At 34.4% G+C, this 19,043-nt stretch overlaps 1 protein-coding gene across 4 annotated transcripts in view; it reads left to right on the top strand.

Moving 5' to 3' along the window:
* Positions 1–19,043, top strand: part of MAGI3 (membrane associated guanylate kinase, WW and PDZ domain containing 3) — a 213,368-nt gene that overhangs the window by 121,763 nt on the left and 72,562 nt on the right. For all 4 annotated transcript variants that reach the window (XM_051992999.1, XM_051992997.1, XM_051993001.1 and 1 more), the window contains exons 4-6: positions 3,137–3,346; positions 11,262–11,436; positions 18,304–18,383. In XM_051992999.1, the coding sequence (XP_051848959.1) occupies positions 3,137–3,346; positions 11,262–11,436; positions 18,304–18,383 (465 nt within the window). The remainder of the gene's footprint in view (positions 1–3,136; positions 3,347–11,261; positions 11,437–18,303; positions 18,384–19,043) is intronic.

Genomic DNA, 19,043 nt, shown 5'->3' with positions numbered 1-19,043 from the left:
TGTATTTTTATTTATTTTGTTAAATATTTCCCAATTACATTTTAATCTGGTCCTGATCATACTTAGGAATGCTACAGGCCACGTCTTTGACTCCTCTGGGTGTCTTGTTCGGGCTTATACAACCAATATGAATCCTAGATAGGACTTGTACCCACCATGGTATGCAGCTTCTGTGATGGTAATCCTCTAAATATGGATGGACTTCACAGAGTATAGTGCTTTCAAATTCCCAACAAGAAGCAGCAGAAGAAAAGAATGAAGCTACAAATACAGAAATTTAGACTTAATATCAGGGGGGGAAAAGTATAACTTTCCATTATATTTATATATGTGTGTTACATTATTATTATTATTATTCCAGTTATATTATTTTAATATTATAATTATTCCAGTGTTAATGCCTTAGAAGATACTGGGTCTCCCCTCTTCTGAAGAGGCTCTATTCTCAAGAGGCACATGTTCATGAGATTCTTCTTTCAGATATAAAGACCTCGAGGGGAGGGGGAGTTCTAAAATTCTTTGATTCTGATTGTGACATAATATTTGATCCCCACAGTTTTTGATTTTTGTTGTTTGTTTTGTTTTTATACTGGACTTATGATTTCATGGTTATAGAGAGGTCTCAGTGAGGAAAACCCCTCAGTGTAATTTGGCACTTGCTTTAACAGATAGTTTTAGAAACTTGACCAGGGCAGCAAGAAGTCATGGCCCACATGAGCTTCAGGTCTCATGGCAATTATATCTAAGGAACAGGACATAAACTAGGTCTTCCTGACTCTGAAGCCAGTCCTCTGAACACCAAGGATTTTATATTACCACAGGAGTCACTGTGCATCATTGTGTCACAAGAATCTTTACTGCTTTTCTACAAATGACTAAACGAAGACATGAAAAAGTATAAAAACACATCTTAAATGGGTTAAAAAGCACTTTTCTCATACCAGCCCTCTAAAATTTCAAGTATTACTATATCCTCTTTTACTGAGAAGGGAAAAATGAGGATCAGCGAAGTCATGGGATTTGCCCAAGCTTTATTCAATGTCAGAGTAAGGATTGGAGCTCAACAATACTGACTTTGATGCCAGTGCTCATTCCTCTACATTATGTATATGTTAAGAACCATGAAAAGAGCACAAAGTGCTTTAGGATTGTAGATGAGAGATTATTTTGGGCTTGTGTGATCAGCTTCTTGAAGGACACAATGATATATTTGAGCCAAACCTTGAAGGGTGTACAGTGTAGAATTTTGATAACTTGAAATGGAAGACTTGCTTGGCAAAAGAAAGAGTTCAAAAGTGACAAGCATAGCATATTTGTCAGGAATCATGATAGTTTAGCTGAAGCAAAGTTTTTGAATATGAGAATAGTGAAAGATAAAACTGGAAAGTTAGAGGTACATTTTGAAGAACTTCAAATATAACCAAGTAAGGAATTTACATTTTGTTTTGTAGCCAATGGGAATTCATATAATTTTTTGAGCTAGAGTGGGTTATTTGCATATTAGGATGGGTTGGTAATTTGAAACACTGACTTGAAGACCAGTTGTTGACATGACATAGAAAAAAGGTAATGGTCTGAGCCAAGATGGGAGTATTGGGAGAAGAAAGAATAAAGTGGATAGGAAAAATCAGTATGGCATGGCTGTTCATAAAGATGAGAGCTGTGTGAATTGGAGTTTCAGATGTGACTAGAATTTTCAAGCTTGAGTGAGAGAATAATGGTGCTGTTAGCAGAAATAACATTCATATAAATTTATTCTCTCTCTCTCTCCTTCTCCCTCTCTCTCTTCTTCTCCCTCTCTCTTCCCCCTTCTTGCTTCTTCTCCTTCCCTCCCCTCTCTTTTGTTTACCTCCCTCTTTGTCCCCCATTCTGTCAAGCCTCCTCTCTCTCCTTCTCCCTGTCTCATTTTCATTGTTTTATATGAGATATTAGAAATTTTAAGAAATAATCATTTAAATATAAGTACAAAAATATCTTCTAAAGCCAGATTTCCAGAAGTGGTTTGTATTTCCACCATCCTTCCTATAGAATGAGTACTTGAGAGTTAATTACATTGTTCTAGGTTTATCTATAGAGTGTGATGATCACTTTATGGTTCATGCTAAAAGGAAAGTTTGAGTTAGAATTTCCTTCCAGAGAAACCATCAGCCAAAACTCTGAAAGAGCTAATTTATCTCACATGGATGAGAGTGCCTTAATTAATTCTTCTAGAGAGCAAAAGCTTTTGCTTGGAGGACATGATTCTATTTCTCAAAGCATAATTTGTTTTATTCCACTATAATATTAGCGTGATTATACAAGGTCAAAAAGCATGATAACCACCAACTGTTTGTACCGATAGTTCTGATGAGCTCTTTCCTTCTGTACTTGGCTCTTTGATTAAAAATATGTATAAAATTGAGAAATTAAGATATTTTATTTTTTTCTAGATAATTTACTTCTTCGAAAAATGTTAATCCTTATAATAACATAGTAAAGTTAATGTTTTCTGCCTTCATGTATGAGCCAATATTAAACTGTATAAGTAATGTCATTACTTAAGTATTAAATGAAATTATGTCATTAGGATGTGCAAAATTTTTATTTTTAATTCTGTAATTAATTCTATACCACTTCTGCAATCTATAAAAAGATTCTAAATGTGGATTTTTAGCTTCAGTGTCCTTAGGTTTCAACAAAATTATTAATTATATTACACATTAGAACAAAATTGATTAAGGTTAACTATTTACCTTTTATTTATCTAATTCTGTTGTATAGCTTACATAAAGATATTAATATACTTAAAATTAACAAAGGAGAAACAAAAAAAATTCCTCATCTAGAATTATTTATAATGCAATCACTTTGGGAATAAATGCATTATTCTCAAAAACAAAATTAACTTCTGTACCTTAATAAAAATGAAGGGCAGTTATAAGTAACAGCATTTATAATTCAGTAATTACAAGTTGTATATAATTTAGTATGCACCAAAGTAGCCTAATTCTATTTTAAACAGAGCATCTGCTTTTAGTCAGTAATCAGAAACCAGTCCCTCTGTAATAATATCACACAGTGCAGAACTGAGTGAGCTACTCATGATTGTTAATATTCTCATTCTGACAGTGTTATTGCTGTTTATTTTACACATCAGGAAACTTCTATGGAACTCCCAAGCCTCCAGCAGAACCTAGTCCTTTCCAGCCAGATCCAGTTGATCAAGTCCTATTTGATAATGACTTTGACACAGAATCTCAAAGAAAAAGAACCACATCAGTCAGCAAAATGCAAAGAATGGACAGCTCTCTTCCTGAAGAAGAAGAAGAGGAAGACAAGGAGGCAGTTAATGGAAGTGGAAGTACAGGTTTGTAATTCTTTTGAGTTTGAATTGCTTATTAGTATATTTATAGATTGACTTTAACATGGCACTAAACTGTAAGTTGTTCACTTTTTATATGGCAAAAGATTAACAGTATTCCAACTTTTTGTAGGTTTATGATTATCTACCAATGTGACATAATAAGGCAAAGGAAATCACTATAGATAGTATATTAAATTCTTAAGGTGATTTCAAGAAATACAAATTTAAACTGTGAAGTTACAGAAATAATAAGCTATTTGTATCTTTGCTTAAGAGGTTTCTGAGGTTAATGTCTGGTTCCTAAAAAAGAATCTTGATACCTGTTTCTTCCCTTTGACTTGTAAAGAAAATTTAGGTAGGTTAGAAAACAGATACAAAAATAGAGTTAGTAGGGATTTAAAATCACAATAGGAAAATTAACTTGAAAGTTGACCTCTTTCTTGGCAAAAATTTCACATTGGTTCCTTTATTTTTCATTTAGTGAAAAATCCTAAGATCTTAGTGGAGACTACCCACTACTCTTATGGACCCTTATATTGTAGGAATCAACTAAGAGTTAGTGATCTCAGATCCGAAATATAGGTAAAAACAATGGAGTCATGGGGAGAACCTCATAACAAATATTTCTTCCCCATCCCATGGCTAAATACTTGAATCTCTTTTCTTAACTTTGGAAGGAAACTTCCTAATTAGCTTCCTTTTTTGTAGTTAAAAATAACCAGTTTTTCCCTCAGTTGCATCCTCTGACCACAATCAGAATGTATATAAAGAAATAAAGATATCTGGTTGAGCATAGGTATTATTTGTACAGAAAACACTCTACAAAAGATGCCTATTAAACAAGCAAATGGATGAGAATGGGATTGGAGAAAGAAGTCTTCTGTTTTCTCACAATTCTCACAGAGGGTAATGTCAGGCACTAGTTGCCTCACACTCTATTCATGGCATTCCATCCCTATGACTACCCTTAGCTGTTGCAGGTGAGAGCAGCCCAGCTTCATCCACGGGCCACCATTGTTTGGGTCTTTGATATTTCCCTCATTTATGTTGGAGAGAGAGAAAAAGTGTGTGTGTGTGTGTGTGTGTGTCTGTAATTTCTAACAGTTTAGACAAGGTCTTGTAATCATTTAGCTGATACCTTGAATTGCATTTACTAGGCCTCAGGTATGGTCAAGACTGCTCTCTCAGCTCTTGGGAACAGTCCCTCTAAACAGTCTATCTATAAATAAACTCTTAAGATGTGTATGAAGAACAGCAAAAATCTAGGTTTGGCTGGAATGAAAAGTGCTTGAAGTTGAATATTGTATAATGCTGGAAAATTAGATTGGAGCTCAAATGAAAAATTTTTTATATTTTATCCAAAGGAGAATAAGATTCTATTGGAGTTGATCAAGTAAGGCAGTAACATGGTCAAACATAGAGTTTAAGAATTATCTCTTTTTTAGCTGGAGAGGTAGGAGACTAGAGGCAGGACAACCTGTTAAGTGGCTATTATAGTAATCTAAAGCATAAGTCATTAATAAGTGAACAAACATTGATTAAACAACTGCTATTTGCTAGGCACTGATTTGGTATTAGAAATGCAAAGACAAGGCTCACTTTCTATTGAGTCTTGGGACCTGAAATAAAATAATGTGTACCTGATTAAAGAGGGTGTTTATGAAAGATGTGCAGGTAAAATTCACAGGATTTTGGAATTGAAAGAATATGGGTAGTGAGAAAAAGTGAGGAGAAGAAGTTAACTCTGAGGTTGCATGAATGGAAGAATCCAGTGCCCTTGAAAGAAATAGAGATGGACGAGTTTGGGGAAAGAGATAATGAGTTTTGTTTTATACATGCTGATTTTGAGACAAATATAGGACATCCAGTTCATAAAGTCTAATAGACAGTTGCTGATGTGGGGACTAGAGCTTAGGGTGGGGTGGGGAGGAAAGGAGCCTAAGGCCTCAATATATAGATCTGGGAGTCATATGAGTAGAAATGATTATTGAACATTAAATTACCCAGAAAGAAGATAAAAAGAGAAGACAATGACAGTGACAAAGAATGACAACTTCTTGGTAGCTAAGAGACATGCTAGATGCACTGAAAAAAGACAGCTCCCAAGTAACCCAGAGAGAGCCACACCCAAGAAAACTTTGTGAGGAATCCTTTAAAGGAATAAATGATTACTGGTAACCAAGATATGTGAATTTGTCCTTTGGCCACATGCTTTATTTACATTTGAACCCATTCTCCCCAGGAAATATTTATTTTATACACACATATACACACACACACACACACACACACACACACACACACACACACACGAAATAGAAGATAATTTTGGAAGGACATGAAGGATTTCATATAGAAAATGTGTTTTAGCTCATTCTTGAAAGAAACTAAGAAGGGGAAGCTATTTGGTGTAGTGGGTAGAGCACCAGGACCTGAGTTCAAGTCTGGCTTCAGACACTTAACACTTCCTAGATGTGTGACCCTGGGCAAAGTCACTTAACCCCAATTGCCTCAGGAAAAAAGAAAGAAACTAGGGATTTTAGCTATGAACAACTAATTGTTCAAAGGATTAGACATGCAAAATGGAGGAGAGGGGTAGATAGGGGTAGATATTGTATAATACAGTTGGAAAGGTAGATTCGTTCTAAGTAAGTGTCAAACAGAGGAGCTTAAATTGATTTATTGATAAATTAATTGAGGAAGAACTGTTGGAGCTTGTAGAGAGAAGAAATCCTTTGGAACAGCCTCTTTGGGGAGTGTGAGAGAATCATTTAGGTAGGAATAAAGAATTACCTTGCTTATGTTTTATATGGGACTTCTTTCCTTAGATATATATGGGCCCAGACTCTAGTTTTAGATTTGAAAGATGATATTTCAATAACCAGTTTGATTTATGTAGCTGTGACTTAAAAAAAAAATCAAGGTTTACTCAGTTGATACATATGAATTTGACAAATATTACACATTTAAAAGGGTCTTTTAAAATTTCAAATGTGAATATATAGGCAGTTTTTAATTATCTTAAACGAAATTGCTGTATGCAATTTATTTTCTTGTCATTTTTAGGTTCTTATTGATTTTGTCACCTATTCTACTTTGCTATGGATATAATAGCACCAATGTTTATTTTGGTCCATTTAGAAGAAGGAACATTTTACATTGGAACACCCATTACTTAATTACCCAAATAGCAACATTATAAGAGGGAGGCTTGTTATGTTTAAATTATGCTTGAGAAGCCAATGCTGTGTGGATTCTTCATAATGAGGCAAGCAGAAAAGAAAGCTGCATTGTGTTCTAGTGTTGTTACATTTCATGTTATTGCTCATCTTAAGGGGGAGATACTGTGAATTTCTAAAACATTAAATGTGTACACATTCAAATTTAAATGTAAAAATACTCCCAAATCAACCTCAAATAATATCTTATTACTCCTCCCCCTTGGCATCATTCAGAGCTGATGTTCTTGTTCATTCATCTGGCAGTGTCCATTCTTCATGGCAGCCAAAGTAGACAGGAGACTATTTTGGATTCAATATTGCCTCTCATGTATCATGCTTTGTTGCCATATCAGCTTCCATAGATTTTATTCTCTCAAGTGCCTCCTTTTTAGTGAGCTTAGTACACAGTCTTCATCTTCTACTTTCACATTAGGAGATTTCAACTTAACATGTTGACTTTTTCCACAATTACTACCCTTCTTAGTTCCAGTCCACTCAACTCCTGTGAACCATCCTTTGCTCTTAACTAGGCAACACACAAAGATGGCTGTCTTTTATCTTTACCACAAGTGTTCCACTTCTACTACCATCACTACTATAATAATAATAATAATAATATTTTTAAAACTTTAAGGTTTGTATTTAACATTATCTCATTTGATTCAAAAACTCCAAAATACAAAACAAATATAATCCGAATTTCATATCATTCCATTTCTCCCTATGATTTATCACTCCTTAACCCAGCCATTCTCCTGCCCCTTAGTACCATCGTGGGTCATCATCCCTGTTCTGGCTCTGTTTTCTCAATCTCAATCTTTTAGTGAATCACCTCCGTTCTTTTCTGTTTCATACTTGAATCCTTTGTTCCTTTGTCCCATTGCCACAGCCAAACTTGGATCACTATGCCTCTGCCTTTTTCACTGCTACTCCTGTGGTACTAAACAGAACTGGAAATCAGGCAACTATTCAGGAAAGGGGCCCCTAAAATTTTATTTAACATTTACTGGGTCCTTCCTAATAAGGAGATCTCTTTTCTTCACTATTTGATTCCTTATATAATTCACTACAGCCATGGTTCCAAACTTTTTTTCTTTTCAACTATTATAGTAAAACCTTCCTCTAACTCCCTCTCAGCTGAGGACCCTCTGTTTACATTTTACCAAGAAAATTGAAGCTATTCACCTTACACTTCCTCTTCACTCACTCTCTCTCTCTCTCCTAAGATATGATAGTAGCAAAAAGAATTTTTATTGTAGCCAATACATATCAAAGGGATTTGGGAGGGAGAGAGAACGAAAAAATTCTGGCCAACTACTGTCTTGGCTACCTATATAGGAACCTTGACATTACTAACTTGATCTATGTAAATGCTATGAGCTAATTTGGGAAGTCCCTTTCATTTAGGGCCCTCCTTATGTAGCCTAGAGAACCACATAGACCTCTAAATACCTTACAATAAGGTAAAATACCTTACAAATTTGTAAGGTCTAAAGACCTTACAAATAAGAAAAATCACCTGTCCAGTTTTATGCTATTACCTGATTATAAAGATTTTGCATATAATTTCACTGATTGGTGAAAGAGTACTGTCATTACCACAGCTGGACCTAAGAGAAATCTTTTGTTGGCCTTATCTTTGTGTATAAAATCTTCTATAAAGTTTCCATCTTAATGCAGTCATTGCCCTGAATGGAAAAGAGTTTTAATAGAGTCATGGTTCCCTAGAATGGGACCGTGAAATAGACTTTTCATTTGCAAAACAGTTCCAAAAGATAGAATCACTTTTTAATAAGTTGGATATGATCTTCGTACCAAGTAAGACTTTAAGCACTTCCAGTGGTTTTTGTAGGACAGTCTCCAGTTACTATTTTTCAAGTTGTCTCTTAGTAGCTAGCATCTTTTCACCATCTCATAGTATCTAAAGATACTAGTGGATTTATAGGAAATGCCTAATTTATGTCTCCTCTTTTTGTTCAACAAGGCCCTACCTTGGTTCTCAACAAATCTGCTCATCATTGAGCAAATTCAAGTAGTCCCTTTTATTCAAATTGCATTAAGTATGCAGTCTAGAAAATCACTTAAGTGTCTGAGCAGTTATAGATTTGTGAGTTAGCCAGATTCACTCCAGTATTTGGCTGAGCAAGTGATAGAGCTCAAAGGGAATACATGTCATCTCCTCATATAAGAATATATAATCTATTGATCCTTATTTCATTCCTGATGATTGTTCCCCCATGTTTACTATTTGTTGGTTTCTTTTGACTTCTTTGCACTTCAGAGTTTCCATGTAGCTCTGCTCTTTTTATCAGGAGTGCATGGAACTCCTCTAATTCAAAGATCATTTTTTCCACTATATGATAATATTCAGTTTAATGGTCAAGCTGTTTTTTTTATTATAAGTCTACATCCTTTCCTTTTTGGAATATTGTATTCCAAGCTGCCTGCTCTTTTATGGACGTAGCTGCTAAACCTGAAAGCTTTGGATTGTGGCTGTCTTTTTTTGGGGGAGAATTTTCAAGTTGGGGTTTCTTTGAGGAAGTGACAAGTATGCTCTTTCTGTTTCCACTTTGCCTTTTGGTTCTCAGAGATCTAGGCAGTTTTCTTGGAAGATGATGTCTGAGCTCTTTTTTATTGTAATTTTATTGGATTTTTTGGGGGAAAGGGTGTCATTCTTTCCAAGGTAGTTCAATGATCTTTAAAATTTTTTCCCTTAGTCTGTTTTCTGGATTTGTGTTGTACAGCACTTTACATTTTATTCCATTTAAAAAATTTTTTTTCTTTTAATATTATTGTTTTCATGGAATCATTAGCTTCTGTTTGGACCATTCATTTTCAAAGAGTTTGTTGCTTGGTCAAGATTTTGTACCTCTTGTGCCAAGATATTAATTCCCTTTCTTAATTCTTTCCTAGTTTTCATTTTTTTTTGCACCAGTTTTTCTTGTAGTACTCTCATTTTATTTATAAAAAACTCTTTTAAAAAGAACTCTTATTTCAAGAACTCTTCCAGGAATTCTAGTGAGATTTTTTTGAAGTTCTACTTATAAATGTTATGAGATCATACTCTTTTAGGTTTGTGTCTTGATCATTTCTTTCACTATAATACTTTTTATGGTAAGATTTATTATTGTTGTTGTTTATTCTTCCATTCTACTTTTTGACTTTGGACTTGATATTGGGGTAGGGTCCTGAGCACTTCATTAGAAAAGATCTGGACTGGTCTTATTGGGTCTTCCTTGGATTATTGAGTGTTGTTTTCTTATAGGATAATCATGAATAGCTCAGGGTGGGAACTTGCAAGTTTCCAGTTCTATCAAAGTGGTCTGATTTAGGGCAGAATTTGATCACTGCTCCTTTGATGTGAATTCTGTGAGCTACTGACCTGGAATTAGGTCTAAGCAGCAGTGGACTGCTACTGGACTTAGACCCTGTCATTCGGATGGGAAACTCTCCCCATTCAAAAGGACTCTCTCTTGGATCTGGGATGCCTGGAATGCCCCTACAAACTTAGAATCCTGGCCTCTCTTTTGAGCTATGGTTCCACATCAGTAGATATCTTCTGGATGTGGGCGTTCCATAGGTATCACAACCTCACAAGAACAAATAAAAGCTAATTTTGTTTCATGCCAAAGATACTTTAGGAACTTTCCTATTTCTGTAGAGGACATTTCCATTTTTTTTCTTACCCAAGTTCCTAGCATTAGAATCATCCTTGACTTGACATTCTTCCTTATTGTACATTATTCATTCTCTGTGATCTAGTTAATGGCCCTTTTCTGTCCTTTATACACAGCACTTCATCTCTCATCTCTATGCCTTTGCACTGACCATCTCTCTAGAAATCATTCTCTCCTCATTCATCTCTGCCTTATCTTCAAGATAAAACTCATGTACCACCTTCTTAAAAAAGAGTTTTTGGAACCCCTAAATGTTACTGACCTGGAATTAGGTCTGAACAGCAACAGATTGCTATTGGACATCTATCAGTTATCTGGGAAGCTCTCCTGATTCTATGGGACCGAATTGCTGGCTCTCTTGGATCTAGGTTGCCTGCCCTGCTCATTCCCCTGCAGGCTTTAGAACTCTGGTCTCTCTTTTGAGCTACAGTCCCACATTAGCAGAAAAATTGTCCTCTCCTAGCTACATTGTATTTAATTTTTATTTTGGTATTTATTTTGTACATATGTGCTCGTATTGTCTCCCCCAATATAATGTAACATCTTTGAGAATAAAGTTTTTTTGAAATTTTGCCTTTTTATCCCTAGAATTGTGCCTGGCACAGATTGTATGCTTAATCAATGCATTATTGATTATTTATAAATGAGAATATACTGCATATATCAAGATCTTCAGGTTTTAAAATACCTCAAATCCATTGTATGCTTAGCAAATGAAAATCAAACTTTAAGCTGGTGGAAGCCCATATTATTCATACTAAATCAATTCAGGTGTTAATTTTTTAAATCATATATTCAGATGGGATAATGATATTAGACTTGGAAGATAAACATGAGAAATCAGTAGGTTCACTTCAGCTTTAAAGAGTATTGAACTATATAAGCATGATAGAAATATATAAGAAAATCTATAGTTTGTATGTGGCATTTCATTGTAATGAAGGGGGAAGAGACTGTTTCTTTAAGGCAAAAACATACATTTATCCAAATTTCATGCTGTTCTCCTTTGAACACTTGTAGAAAACAAAGAGAGACACTCAGAGTCTTCTGACTGGATGAAGACAGTTCCCAGTTACAACCAAACAAACAGCTCCATGGACTTTAGAAATTACATGGCAAGAGATGAGAACCTGGAACCTTTGCCTAAGAACTGGGAAATGGCCTACACTGACACAGGGATGATCTACTTCATTGAGTAAGCAAATATTTGTGCCATTTCTAACTTCTCACGATGGTAATTGTCCAAAACTCTTTTAAAACATACTTTAAATATTATAAACATGTCCCTGTTTATTTTTCCTTTCATAAATTTTTAAAAATAAAAGATAGTTTGATTCTCAATCTAATTATTTGTTTTCCCTCATGACAAGAGATAGATTCAGATACAGTTAATGATATAAATGTCAGTAATGTCATTTATACAATTTTCATCCACCAATAGGTCTGTGAACATGAATGAGTGTTTCACATTGTTCCCATGATCACTGTGACCCTTGCTATTATCATCTTAGAAGTTGACTTTTTTCCCTCCCATAAATCTTAAATTGATGAATCTTGCAAAATCAGAGAGTTTAGGAGACTCCAAAAACCATTCAGTCTAACCCAAATCTGACCTTCCCCTTGACAATATCGCCAATTATAGGCCTTCCATCTCTTCTTTAAAGACTTTTAAAAACTCTCCCTTACCTCCCACAGCAACCCTTTTGACTTTTGTATTACTCTCTGTTTTAAGAGATTTCTCCTTATAAAATATTCTTACTTATACCTGCCGGAGCCAGAGAGAATAACTCTGTTCTAACTTTTGGCATGACAGAATTTGAAAATAGCTATCCTATTCCCTCTATGTTTTCTCTCCACAAGCTTAACATACCTATTCCCTTCAACCAGTCCTCATAAGTCCCTTCTTCATCTTAGCGTTCCTTTTCTGGATACCTTTCATTTCTTCAATGTCTTTTCCTAAAATGTGATGTAACAAACTGAACGCTGTAATTTGGACATGGTCTTACACAGGGGAGAATACAACAGAACTTCCATCTCCTTTGTTGTGGACACTGAGCCTCTCTCTCTGCAACCAAAGATGCAGTTAGCTACTTTGGTTGACACATTATACCCTGTAGTCCTCTTGAGCTTTCAATTTACCAAAAACAACACATGTTTCTTGTGTGAACCACTGTCCAGCTAAGTCTCCTGGATCCTGTTTTAAGGTTATAATGATAAGGTTTTGGCTTATTCTTATCATATGTTTTTATTTTCTTTATTTTTTTTTTAATTTTATTTTAATTTTATTATTAGTTCAGAGACCTTAACATTTTTTTGTGTGCAATTTGCTGAAGTTTGTATACTCCTACTCATAATCATGGTTTTTAAATGTATAAATTAAAGCACACAGGATTGCAAAGGAAACATTATATTAAAATAAAGATATGATTTTTTTTCTTCCACCCTAGTTCATGGACTGTAGATTAAGAAACCCTTGTCTAGCCTTTAGTTGGTATCAACTAAAAATTGATTAATTTAACAACTATGCTATCATCATAAGCAGTTAACATAAAAATAACACTCTGTTAAGAATATTTTTCTTCAGCCCATTAGTGAATATTCTTTGGGTCCAATCATTTTACTTCTCCTAGATCCTTCTACCTCTTCCATCATCTGGTCCATCTTTCCTGTCCATAAGGATATCATGAGTAATTTTGCCCAGGTGAGGCATTCCACTCATCCACATCTGGTGCAGGCCCTTCTTCCACCAGCCAAACCTTAGTTGTCTGAGGCTGAGACTGGTGAGGTGCCTTGCCCATGATCACACAGGTAGCAAAGATCAAAGGTGAGTATTCCTAATTTCCAGCTGCTTACACATTCTGCATCTCACTACTATAGTAACTCTGTCAAGGAAGCAAATGAGATTAGTCTGGTATGTCCTGTTTTTGATGAAACTTTACCATCTCTTTACGAATATAGCTTCATTTTTTAGATAGCAATTAATTATCCCTTTAATAATGCATTCTCCTATTTTAATCAAAGTCAAACTTACTGACCTATTAGTTCACAGTCTTCCCTCTCTCTGAAAATCGGGAGTTTTGCCTCTAATTCTATAGCCGCTCTCACAGTCTTCCTCCTATTTATTTGCTCTTTAGCCCTTTTTTGGCCTTTGGTACATCACTGGGACTATTGCAATACCATCCTAGACGAATTCCTGGCCTCCTACTTTTGTTAATTTCTAATCCATCTTCCACTCTTCTATAAAATAATTTTCCTAAATCACAGATCAGACAATGTTATTCTCCAAATCAAAAATCTTCAGTGGATCCCTCTTGCCTTTAGAATAAAACAGGAACTTTGCTTAACATTAAAAACTCTTACTCATCTAGCTCTAGCCTATCTTTTGCAGATTATCACATATTCTCTTGATACAATTTGCATTCCACTCAGCCAAAAACATTTATGAATCCTGAGCCCTGTCTCCTATCTCCTATTCTTGTGCTTTTGTAGGGCCAGACTCCTGAGTCAGAAGCATACTCCTTTCTCACCTCCACATGTTAGAATCCCAAACTTGAGATTCAGCCCTTGATAAGCCTTTTCTGATACTCTTTTTCTCCCCTTGCAATTATATAGATAACTATCTCCTTATCTATTCTATTTACTCTGTACAATATTTTCTCTTTGAGGGGCTCTTTGCTTTTGTGTTCACTTGTCCAACCTCATATTTTACAAACACATAATAAATGCTTGTTAGGTTGGGTTTGAATCACATCTCTGACAAATGTTCAGGAGGTACTGGTACCAAATTTTTTTTACTACATTAAAATGTAGTTCACTTGGGGTTGATGATTTAAATTCAAGGCACTCATTTATTATCTCCTTACTTAATTGAGTTTCAACTCTCAGTTAACCATTTTTGTTCTATCCTTTCTAATCCAACAATCATTCTTGCAAGAAACAATACATAAAGTCACAGAATCTGACAGCTGGATCCAAAAACCATCTAATCTAATCAGCATCTGATCAAGAATCTTCTCCTCTGTGCCAGGATGCCCACGCACACACCCATTTGTCCACCCACTCTTTGCTGGCAAATCTCTAGAGAGGCCTAGGCCTTCTCCTCCAAGACATATCTTGGTCCTCTTTGGGCTAGCTCTAATTGCTAGAAGCTTTCCCTGTCTCCATTCCCAACATTAACAGATAATCTCTGAGACTCTTTCTCAGAGTTTTCAGTTCTGAACTGATCTTTCCCTAACTTTTAGCAATATGCATATATCTCTATAATAATATAGCAACCACAAAGTATTGGGTTTTCAGTTTAATTCAACAATTAAATTCCTTAAAAATAAGTGCCTATTATGTGGAATTGTGCTATACTGAGAATATGAACATAAACTAAAACCATGCCAATTCTTAGGGACCTTAGATTCTCTTGGAAATATGCAAAGAGTACACAGGAAATATAATAAAGAGCAATTTGAGGAAAGAAAAGAACATTAAAGACATTAATGGGGAGCAGGAGAGAGATTTGGGCTTCACAGAGGAGATATCTAAGTTGAAGTGAATAATTTCACCTTTTCTCTGTGGTCTCCTTTTGTCATCTAGTTCATCTCAGCAGGGAGTCTTCATTCCCACCAATAAAGATAGAAATAAGAAGTTTTTGTTGTTCTTTTTGTTTTTCCCTTCCAGTTTCAGTTCATTCTGAGGTTTAGTTTTAAATAGTACTCTTTTGTATTAATGCTTTTGTATTAATCTTCTATCAATGGTCTTTCCCACAATCTCATATTTACATAACAGTTTAATATAAAGTCACATAGTCCTCTTTAAGTAGGTAAAACAAATTTCACTGTTCTTATTTTATTGATGAGAAAATGAAGCTAAAGATATTACAGGCTCACAAAAATAATTGACGCAACCCTATCTCTGAAACTTAGTTCCTGTGTGACTTTGGACAAGTCACTTAACTACCCCAGTTTTCAATCTTATCATCCATAAAATGGGGAAGATTGGATTAGATAACCTCTAAGATCCCTTCTAGCCCATGACCTTGATTAGTTACAATGTGCTGACCTAGGATTTAAATGAATGTCTTATGGTTATTTCTTATTGTACTATAAGATTGTAATCATAACATTAGATAAATAATGCAAAAATAAAAGAGTAAACTGAAAAATGACATAAACAAATAAAAAAAATACTGCAATAGTTTGATGACAAATGGTGCTGTCAGTGAACCTGTTTATGGAGATATTAATTGGGTACCACATGTACTATAACAAACTAAAACAGTTATGTTATTCACACCAAGGCAGGATGTTATATAAATGTTCTTTTGGAAATTCCATTTTGTAACAAAAGTTTTGCATCTTTACTCAGCCCTGCTCTATCACTTTATGATATTAATGTTAAAATCAAATGTGAATGTTAAATTCATGATAGTTCCTTTAGTTAATAAATTGAGCGTTTTTAAGTTATTGTAAAACTTAGTCCCTTATAAGTTTTGAGTTTTTAACAATTCACTAAATTTTATATGTGTATATATATATATATATGTGTGTGTGTGTGTGTATAAATTTTATTGAATAACAAATTTGAAATGACTACAGATCCTAGGAATTTTGCGAATGATCAACTTTTGTGACTTTGGACTTGTAGTGAATTATATTATGTTTTTGTTTCCTTATCCAATTTTAATTATATATACATGGGCAGGTAGGTAGGTAGACTGCTCGGTCAAGGAATTCTTTCTACTGGTACCAATGGATAGCTGTCCTAAAATTTTTGTCTTTAAGTGACCTTTCTGGAATTCCATAGATAAATTATATCTGAAACAGGACTGGAAAGCATCTGTTACAGACTGCAAAGCCAGCTTTCTTTTTGCTATCCCAAATATGAAAATAATAGAAGTTTAGTTTAAAGAATGTTTGAGAATGAGGGCTTTTTATGTGTTTATAAGAAATATCATTCCTCTTTTTATTCTATGCTAAACAGTCTAAAGCTTTTGAAAATGACAACCCATTCACAGAGCTCTATGTTATTTAAAGTCAGTTTTTCAGTAAGATAGAACCAAAGAAATTGTTTTTCTTGAAGTACCTCTTATAATTAGTCTTCATGAGTGACTAAAATGTTTATACTTTTAAATATACTGTGCTGTACACTGGATCTGTTAGTATGCTTCTTTTCTGTCTATAAAGATAAAAGTTCTAACAAAAAATAATTTATTATCTCTGATGCAATATGTTGTTACATGCCCTTGTTATTCAGATATGGGAATTTTTTAAATAAAAAAGTATAATCTATTTATGCAAGACTCATATTATAAGCTGGGGTGTACTAGATCAACATTCTAAAATCTTTTCCCTCTCTGGTGACATATTTGATTCTCCTTGGCGATTGTTAAAATGTTATTTCAAATAGAAAAAAAAAAAAAAAGCCTACTTCACTGGGGGTCATTGAAGTTTACAGTTTAGTTTAATAAATGTCAATGTCATTTTTCCTTCTAGTATTCTGCTAGTTTCTAAGCTTCTGAGAGGGTTCATTCTAGATAATTTTTACTAATTACTGTTCTTCAATTTCTGAGATTTTTCTCTCAATAATAAGCCTATACGTGGTACAATTTTTTTTTTTTTGTAAAAAAACATTGTTTCCCCCCTCTCTCTGTTTACCTGTTTCTAATGCAAAAAAAGGTACGTCCAATTCTGTCACTGACTAAAGCATTTATGGACCTAGTAGACTCTCCTTTCTCGTCCACATTACCCACTGCTGAATAACCACTTATTGTTGACTGACTCACTGATTGTTATTCTGGGCTCTGTGCAAAGTGCTGTGGTTACAGAGACAAAAATGAAAGTCTTTACTTTCAAGGAATTTATATATATATATATATATATATAAAACATTAAATATTCAGTACATACATATGTATACATCTACACACATATATATACAATAAAGACAAGGTTATTTGGGAAGAAAGTATAAAGCAGTTCAGAGAATGATATAAGGCTTCATGTAGAAAGTTAAATTAGAGCCAGAAATAATTATACAGCTCGATTTGTGCAATAGCTGACAAGAGTGCCAGTCGTAGTCTCTAAGTTTCTGATAAATAACTTTATTAATATCAGGTAGACATTAGTGAGCTTGATGTCTATAAAAAATTGAACTAGGATTTATTTGCAAAATGTTTTTGTCCCCTAATAGCTTGATATAAGCTTTAATTAATATTTTGTTGGCTTGTTAGATATTCTCTTCCATTTTATTTTTTGGTTCCTCATTACTCTGGGTTCTCATAACTATGACTGTATTACTAGTTGGCAATGGGACCATTTTTATTTTAGAGGTAGTATCTCAATGACATAGTCTGAGGTTTGCTAACTCTGCCTTGTAAGTAAGTTAAATAATACCACTCTCTATAAACATCTTTGGGTTACTTCTAATAAAAACAGGAAGGGATGTGCATAGATAGCATGTACTTGATTGTGTTCTGTTCTGTTTTTTCATAAAGTTACAACATACAGCTAAGCCCACACTTGGTTTTGTGGAATCCTTTGGATTTTCTAATTTTACTGCATGTTTACTGCATCAGAATCAACCATCTTTGTAAAATATATATATATATACATATATATATATATTTGTTTATTTTGTTAAATATTTCCCAATTACATTTTACATTTTTTAAAATCAACTTCTTCCTATTTTCCTCCCTCCCCTCCTTCTCTCCTAACCTCCCTTTCTTTTCCATTACATGGATTCCTAATGTTGTTTAGTGGGATAAGGTAAAGTGTGTGATGATGAACATCAGCTCACAAATATAATTTTCACTGCTAATATGTTTCCTTTTGACGCCATATTTACCAGAAGAGGCTTCATGTTCTCAGAAGAACCAAAATGATTAACTTCTTCATATTCAGAGCTGAGGAACTAGAGACAGTGGGATTATTGGATCAGAGGTTTCAAATAGAAGTAGTCTGCAGGAAGAAGACATGTTTTCAGACCTTGGGGGCTGTTCATAGTTGTGTTGTAGTTTTGGTTTTAAAAGTTTTTCTCTTTGCTGCTTCTGATTGGGATCTTTGTTCTACAGCCACAACACTAAGACAACGACCTGGCTAGATCCCCGTCTCTGTAAGAAAGCAAAGGCTCCAGAAGACTGTGAAGATGGAGGTGAGAAGATGGCAAGCTTGTCTAACACTCCTGCCCTATTGGATTCCATGCCTAATTTAAACATAGATGTACCCACAGAAGCACAGGGGAGGGGAGCATCAACAATCAGCCACAGGATGGATGTCTTTCTATGGAAGATTTTATAAAACAACTTTGATTCTCTCCTTTTAGAATTCATACAAATGTACTATTTCCCTACATGAGTAAATATATGTCTGGTTACTCTTAGAAATTTCAAATACAAACGTAATGCTTGTACATATATACATATATATATATTTTATAATGCTCTCTCATTCTTGATCTTTCTCTTTGTCTTCCACTATCTCTCTCCTCTCTATATATGTATGTGTAGATACATATACATATATAGGATATCCCCCAAAGTCTTAATTCTGTTGTAAGCTTCTAAAGCTTAAAATAGCACCAAGGTTTTAAAAATGCCAGTCATACACATATAGGCATACACACACACATTTATTCATTCATTCATTTGTTTGTTCATTTATTCAATCATTCATCTGTAAAGATATACAAATGTGGCCTCATCAATGTGGTTGCTTCTCTAGTGGTTCAGTTTTTTTTTAATTCTACCTTGTCTTTTTCTGGGTATTTCTCTTCCGTCTCTGTTTTTAAATCTTCCATAAAGGGTCTGGCCAT

This window comes from Antechinus flavipes, chromosome 4 (assembly GCF_016432865.1).
Source record: "Antechinus flavipes isolate AdamAnt ecotype Samford, QLD, Australia chromosome 4, AdamAnt_v2, whole genome shotgun sequence".
In the NCBI taxonomy this organism is placed as follows: Eukaryota; Metazoa; Chordata; class Mammalia; order Dasyuromorphia; family Dasyuridae; genus Antechinus; species Antechinus flavipes.
The sequence above is the reverse complement of the archived record's forward strand: the minus strand, read 5'-3'. Positions and strand labels throughout refer to the sequence as shown.